The 7,113-nt window shown below is 59.3% G+C and overlaps 1 protein-coding gene across 4 annotated transcripts in view; it reads right to left on the reverse strand.

Annotated features, from left to right (window-relative positions):
- The window catches only part of CLSTN1 (calsyntenin 1), a 107,912-nt gene that overhangs the window by 93,648 nt on the left and 7,151 nt on the right, over nucleotides 1-7,113 (reverse strand). For all 4 annotated transcript variants that reach the window (XM_023746353.1, XM_023746355.1, XM_023746356.1 and 1 more), the window contains 2 exons: nucleotides 5,150-5,268; nucleotides 4,611-4,701 (listed from right to left, as the gene is read on the reverse strand). In XM_023746353.1, coding sequence (XP_023602121.1) covers nucleotides 4,611-4,701; nucleotides 5,150-5,245 — 187 coding nt within the window. In that variant the 5' untranslated portion in view covers nucleotides 5,246-5,268. The remainder of the gene's footprint in view (nucleotides 1-4,610; nucleotides 4,702-5,149; nucleotides 5,269-7,113) is intronic.

The raw sequence follows: 7,113 nt of genomic DNA on the forward strand, positions 1-7,113 counted from the left end.
GGTGTCAGGGCCTGCCTGCGGGAGGTGGGGATGGAGAGGGTGTGTCAGGGCCTGGGCTGCGGGAGGCGGGGGAGGGAGAGGGTGGTCAGGGCCTGGCCTGCGGGAGGCGGGAAGGGAGAGGGTGGTCAGGGTCTGGCCTGCAGGAGGCGGGGAGGGAGTGGGTGTCAGGGCCTGGCCTGCGGGAGGCGGGAAGGGAGAGGGTGGTCAGGGTCTGGCCTGCAGGAGGCGGGAAGGGAGAGGGTGGTCAGGGCCTGGGCTGCGGGAGGCGGGGGAGGGAGAGGGTGGTCAGGGTCTGGCCTGCGGGAGGTGGGGAGGGAGAGGGTGGTCAGGGCCTGGCTCCTGGGCTCCTAGTAGCCGAGAGGCAGATGCAGAGGCAGAAAGGTGTGAACACGCATGGCCTGAGACAGGAGCTGAGAGCCATTCCCTGTGGCTGCCTAAGGTGCATGAGGTCATGGTGGTGCAGGTTGGCAGGGGGTCTTGCTCGTCATGCTAAGGGGGCTGGACTCCAACCTCAGGCAGGAGAGAGCCACTGAAAGGTTTTAAGTGGGGGAGGCCTGCTGACATGGCCTTCAACAATCCCTCTGGCCAGGGGGTAGAAAGTGCACTGTGGGGGGCAAGTGAGACGTCAGGGTGCCAGCTAGGAGCTTTTGCAGTAATCGAGATGAGAATTAATACAGGCTCAGACCAAATGGGGTTCAAACCAAGATGGAGAAGATGAAGCAGATCTGAGCAGCATTAAAGCTTCGAGATACTTGGGGAAGAGAGGAGGACACGCCCGTCACGGCAGAGAACACAGGTGGGGAAGGTTCTGGACCTGGATCTGCTGAGTGTGGGACATCCGTGGTGAGGTGGTCAGTAGGGAGCCGCACGTACAGTCGGGTCAGCAGAGGGGTCTGCGCTGAGGGAGCATGTCTGTGGAAGTCACCGTAGCATATGTGAGCTCCCAAAGAGAACGTATGAGACTGAGAGTCGAGAGGACAGAATATGGAGGAGACCAGCGTGACAGGGAAAGAGGGCATTCACAGGGGGGTGAGCAGAGCGGTAGAAAACTGGGGGAGGGGAGAGAGGTGTGTATCATGGAAGACAAGGAGGAAAAGCAGGATTTCTAGAAGGATCATGGTGACCTCACCTGGCCAGAAACTGCTGAGTAGTCATAGGCGTGTGGGTGTGACCATATAGGCCCCGGAATCGGGGCCCTTCTGAGTGCAGGTCGTCCATGGGACACCCAGGCTGGCCTCAGCCACCTCTCAACTCTCAGTCTCAGAGCAGCAGAGGCCAGGCATGTCCACTGTTCAGTCCAGTACTGGGGGCCTCGGGACCCTCTGCTGGACCCAATTAGTGAGCTCTCAGGGGCAGGCCCACGCTCCAGGGTCTCCAGCACCTGCCTGGGCCCAGCAGATACTGGACACAAGTTTCCCAGGGGAGAGCGGGAATGGGGGAGGCTGGGAGGCCTGGGTGCAGCAGGAGGGGCCAGATTACAGCGGGCAACGAATGCCCAGCTCACTCTCCTCCCTGGGTTGAGGGAGGGCAAGCAGTGCCCCGGGTACCAGTCCCCTCCGGCTGCAGAGGGGAAGCGTTTGTGGTTCTAAAGATTGTGGGCAGGACCCCAGGACTAATGCCAAGCACAGATCCATTGGTGGGGTGGCCTCGGGCCCCCTACAGAGGGGAGCTGGAACAGCAAGAGGCTGCAGACACCCAGAAGGGAGCAAGGGGCATCTGCTGAGAGACAGCGCCACCTCGTGGCAGGAGGCACTCCCACCAGGCTTCTGCTCCTAGGCCTTTGGGGGTCTTTCATGCTGGGGCCCCTGCACAGGAAGCAGTGAGCCAGGCTTTTGCCACCTGGGCAGCACTGGAGCCTCTGACAGCAGCATGCCCCGTGGCATCCGCTGAGGTCGGCTCTGCCCACAGAGAAGGCAGGCAGACTAGAATTTTAGCCGACAGCCACTGGGCGCCATGCGGAGGGCAGAAATGTAAGGTCCTACTCTCAGGCTTGTCCCTGCACAGCCGGAGGGACTGGACTGGCTGCTGGCTGGTTGCCATTGTGTGTGCGTTCGTGGTGTCTTTAGGCCAGTGGTCGGCAAACTCATTAGTTAACAGAGCCAAATATCAACAGTACAACGATTGAAATTTCTTTTGAGAGCCAAATTTTTTAAACTTAAACTATATAGGTAGGTACATTGTTATTAATTAGGGTACTCCTAAGGCTTAGGAAGAGCCACACTTAAGGGGCCAAAGAGCCGCATGTGGCTCTCGAGCCAGTTTGCCGACCACTGCTAGGCTCACAGCAAAGTGACGGCATGCTGCGAGGCTCTTCCAGGTACAGCCACCCTCCCCTCCCCAGCTCAGGTCCCCAGGAATCCTGGGCTTTCTGCAGCGCATGCCTTCTGTGAGGCTCAGGTCAGAGTGACCGTGGCAGTGAGGGCCACCTGCAGGACACCCTGGCAGCGGAGAGCCACCCCTGCCACCAGCCTGCCCGGAGGTTCTCCCCTGGCTCCAGGCTCAGCTCCAGGAGCTGCTTCCTGGAGAGAGAGGTGGCTGAGGCCAGCCTGGTGTCCGTGGACGACTCGCACTCAGAAGGGCCCAGACTCGGGCCCATATGGTCACACCCACACCCATGACTCACTGCTGACTGCTCAGCAGTTTCGGGCCAGGTGAGGTCACCATGATCTCCTTAAACGACTCGACAGAGTTCACTCTTATTCTCAACTGTTGGTTTGGCTGAGCGAGGTAAAGAGTTCTCATAAAAATACTTTTTTAAACTTCCCTTATTACAAAAGAAATGTGTGAGCCATGTTAAAAATTAGCATTCTAAAAATGTGTGACTTGGAAAGTGAAAGTCCCTTATCTAGTGTTACCCTCTATCAAAATTTTCTATTAGCAGCCTGGTGTGTTTTCTTAAAAACAAAAACAAAAACAAAAACAAAGTTTGCATTGTTTTCAGAGAGAGGAAGGGAGAAGGAGAGAGAGATAGAAACACCAATGATGAGAGAGAATCATTGATCGGCTGCCTCCTGCACACCCCCTACTGGGGATCGAGTCCACAACTGGGGCATGTGCCCTAACGGGGAATCAAATCATGACCTCCTAGTTCATGGGTTGATGCTCAACCACGGAGCCACACCGGCCAGGCCTGGTGTATTTTATTTCAGCCTTTTTTCTATACATGCATGGGTGTGGGGGGAGAGATGAATGTGTTGTTTTCTATACTGACACAGTTCTACAGCTTGTCTTGATTTTTCCAGGAAGAACATTCTACCAGAGGCATTCTTACCAACCCCGCTCAAATTCAGGTTAACTCAGTGAGCCAAGACCAGGGTGGGAGGCAAGGTAAGCCCAGGGACTCAGAAACGTGAGGGTTCCGGGGAGATGTGGTTCGGCACTGGGAGAGGGGCCTGGAAGAGGAGCGCGCTCCAGAAAACAGACCCCAGGAGGCAGGGCAGACTCCACACCCGCGTCTCCCTCCCAGCTCCACCAACAGTGCGGGCGGCCCAGGACAGGCTGCCCTGTGCGTGTGGCCCGGCGAGCGGCTGCCCAGGGAGCTGCCTGAGCCACTGGGACGTCCTGTACGTTTCTGCTGAGTTAGGTGCACAGGCCGGGTCACGCCCAGCGTCAGAGCTCGGGAACTGGGCCCTGCGCCAGGGCAGAGCCCTGTGACGTCCAGGAGAAGAAGGGCGGCTCCAGGACAAGCAGCCGTGTGCCAGACCCTCGGCCCTGCTATGGAGCCCCTCACATCGGACGTGCCACGCTGTTTTATGGCAAATAATTCAAACTAAGTGTCATAAGAACAAAAGAAGAAAACTGGACGGAGACGCTGGCCAGGAGACTGGGCGACAGGGTCGCATAAAGCTTCCAGAAAGGAGGAGCCCGGAAAGTGCCCAGCAGCCTCCTGCTGCCCCAGGGCAGACAGTGGCGAACCCAGTACCCAGATGAAGAATCGGGCTGCAGGTCTGCACCCGGGGCCCCTGGTAAGTGGCTGCCTGACCAAGGGCAGTAACTGTGTCCTCGCCGGTTAAGTGGAAATAATACAATTAGTATCGATCTACACTTAAATTAAATGACGTGTATCAAGCACTTAGCACATGCCTGCTAGACAATATACTCAAATGCCACCCACTACCATGATGATGATTAGTTGATGGCACTCAAAAAAGAATGGACTCCCGGGGGCACACAGAGACTTCCAGGGCCTTTGGGCCTCCCCTCCGGGCACAGCCAGGACACACCAGCCACTGTATAGTCCGCACCCAGGCCAGGTCCTAGCACACAAGACAGGGTCACTCCCCCTGCACAGGGTGCTGGGTGGGCAGGGGTCAGGCCAAAGGTTGAGGAATGCAACTATCAGAGCGTCTGCAGTGACAGGGGCCCCTGGACACCTCCACTTCTTGCCTCCTCCAGGCCTAGGAAGGGGTCCCGGCAGGCTGGGACCAGGCAGGGGCCCCCGGGGCTCCGGGGCTAGATGCGGCTCTGCCTGGGGCTCAGCTCTGTGGGGAGGAGGGCGCTGTGGCCCCTCCTTGTCTCTCACGGACCCCCACTGGGAGGGCTGCAGCTGCGCTTTCTAAAGGAGCCTCACTGGGTGCCCTGGGAAGGTGTGGCCGCCGGGCCTCACTCACCCTGGTCGATGGAGTGCTGTGGCAGCTGGCTCAGCTGGCTGTTGACCACCCCCGCATAGGTGCGCAGGAACTCCTCCTCGCTGGCCGTTAGCTGCAAGGGGAGAGCGGCAGGTGAGGGCGGACCATCGCTTCTGAAGGCACCTGCCAGGCCTGCTTGGTCCCCAAGAGGTGCCAACTCCTTTGCTCCCTGGAGGTTTGACCCCTCCGTTCCAGAGCAAGCACTCCTCCCATCCCTGAAACCTTGTGGTCCACGAGGCCTCGCCACTCAGAGCAGACCTGAGGCTGGACTCCAGGGTAGTGCAGGGCCACTGGGAAGGTGCTGCCCTCTCCGTGCCTGTCCCGCCCAGTGCCCCTGGGCAGACTCACCCACCTGACCCAGAGGTGGGAAGATGCCCCGGCAGTGCCCCTGGAACTGCACTTCCCAGACTCAGTGCCACATGAACCAGCCACAGAGCCAAACCACAGGCTCAGCATCCCTCCCGGCCACGGCTGCTCCAGGCGGGAGCTACAGCCTCTGCTCTGCCCCCTCAGGCACTCACGTTTGATCCCATCTTCCTCAGCATGAGCAGCACTCGGACCTTCTGCTGAATGTACATCTCCTCCGGACTCTTCCCGGGAGCCCCCTCGCGGTTCATCCCCTGGCCAGCTCTGGGGACTGCTGCAGAGCGAGAAGCATGGGGGGTGTCAGGACGAGACTGCCCAGGAGACAGGGAGCTTCGTGGGAGTGTCAGGCCACCCACTTTGCTGCAGGGTCTCATTTTTGAGAGTCCAGAGCAGGTGGCGAGTTGCCTGTTCCCCCGAGACCCCACCAGCCCCTGTGTGCACAGAGCTCAGGCCAGGGAGACCAAGGAGATCCAGACTCCTGGCCAGCTCTGGCTTCCGCCACGAGAGATGGGCTACATGCCCCCATGGTGTCCCAGGTCTTCAAAGCGAGCACCTCCACAGGAGCAGGAGGGGCACGATCAGAGGCAGCTGGCCAGGCCTCCGCTGGAGGAACTGTGGGATCACCACCCGGCCCCAAACCCCAAGGCAGCTCTCTCAGGCAGAGCCCCTGCCGAGACCAAGAGGCCAGCTCCTGGACTGGGCTCCAAGGAGTCCCTCGATGGGGACCGGCGGGCCGGGGCTCTGGGGCACCGGACCCAGGCTCACTGCCACCCCCCTCACAGGCCCACCCACCTGTCCCGGGCAGCTCCTGCAGGCAGCAGCTGTGTCCAGGTGCAAGGGGGACCCGACCTGCAGGAAGGTCCCAGGAGAGAAGTCCCAGGGTTTCCCCTCCGGGAGAGCCAGTGGAGAGGAAGCCAGGCTGGAGGGGTTGGATTACAGATCTGTAACTCCTGGACGAGTCAGAAATAACGCGGCAGCTGGTGGGGGTGGAGCCTCGGCAGCCCCGTGCCAGGAGCTGCGCTCGGAGACCAAGGGGGCTGGGCCGGTGGGCCAAGAACACTCCTTGCACCATCCACCCATCCCTCGGGTGGCAAGCCCTGGACCAGCAGGCGCTCCCCGGCGGGGTGATCTCCTGGGGAGGCGGCTCTCTGTGCAAAGGGTGGACTCAGAAATGTGCCAGCGCCTGCACAGCTGCTTCCCTGGAGGTGCCCGTCAACTGCCCGGTCCCCATAACCTAGCAGAGCCCTGGCCCTAAAAGCCCACCCGACAGGCCAAAGGCTGGCCAGCTGGGGTTTAAGTAGCAGCCATATGCCTGATGCGACATGGTCCCCTTTCAGGACCTTCCCTTCTGCCACTAAAGCCTCAGGCTCCCTAGTCAACTGTCTACCGTCCTTCTACCTCCTCCGGGTGCAGAAAAGGGTCTAACAACCGGTCCCTGGGAAAGAGCGGTGAGGCGCCTCAAGAATGGTCTCTGCTCTCTGCTTCCTGTCGCTGCGTCGGCAAGGTGGGGGAGCCGAGCTAGCTCGAATACAGATTCTTATGCTTTTGCATCGGATTGGCTGGCTCCCTGGTGGCTTCTTGGGAATCTTGAAATCTGGGCATAACATTTGGGGGCTCGCCCGGGGTTCCCAGGACCATGTAGGGATCCTCAATCCGTAGAATCTGCGTAGCCGCGGTAAGTGTCTGTGTGTTGTGTATTCTGTCCTGTGTGAGCTCACTTCTGGAATCGGTGCCTGAGGGGTCCAGGCGGACGCGCCGTGTACGACCACAGGCGGGGGAGAGTTAGAAGACGTTCTGCTCCCCACGAGGAATGTGTATTCTCCTCACGGATATGAGAGATGTGTATTCCTCTCATGAGAGATGTGTATTCCTCTCGCGGATTTGAGACGAGGCGGGTCGCTCCCGCCGGTTTGGCTTAACGCCATCGTCTAGTTGCTTCCATGCATGGAATTGGAAGGCTGTTCTTTGGGCCCTGTTTGTCTGTGTCTGTTTCTCTGTTTTCTGTGGACTTACTGGACGGATGTTATGGGATGGACTCAGACTGCTACTTTGGGTATTGTGATTGATCAGTTCAACCCCGATTCCGGGAGGCTTTAGAGCTCCCTCAGGAGTTGGGAAG

This window comes from Myotis lucifugus, unplaced genomic scaffold (genome assembly GCF_000147115.1).
Source record: "Myotis lucifugus unplaced genomic scaffold, Myoluc2.0 scaffold_658, whole genome shotgun sequence".
In the NCBI taxonomy this organism is placed as follows: domain Eukaryota; kingdom Metazoa; phylum Chordata; class Mammalia; order Chiroptera; family Vespertilionidae; genus Myotis; species Myotis lucifugus.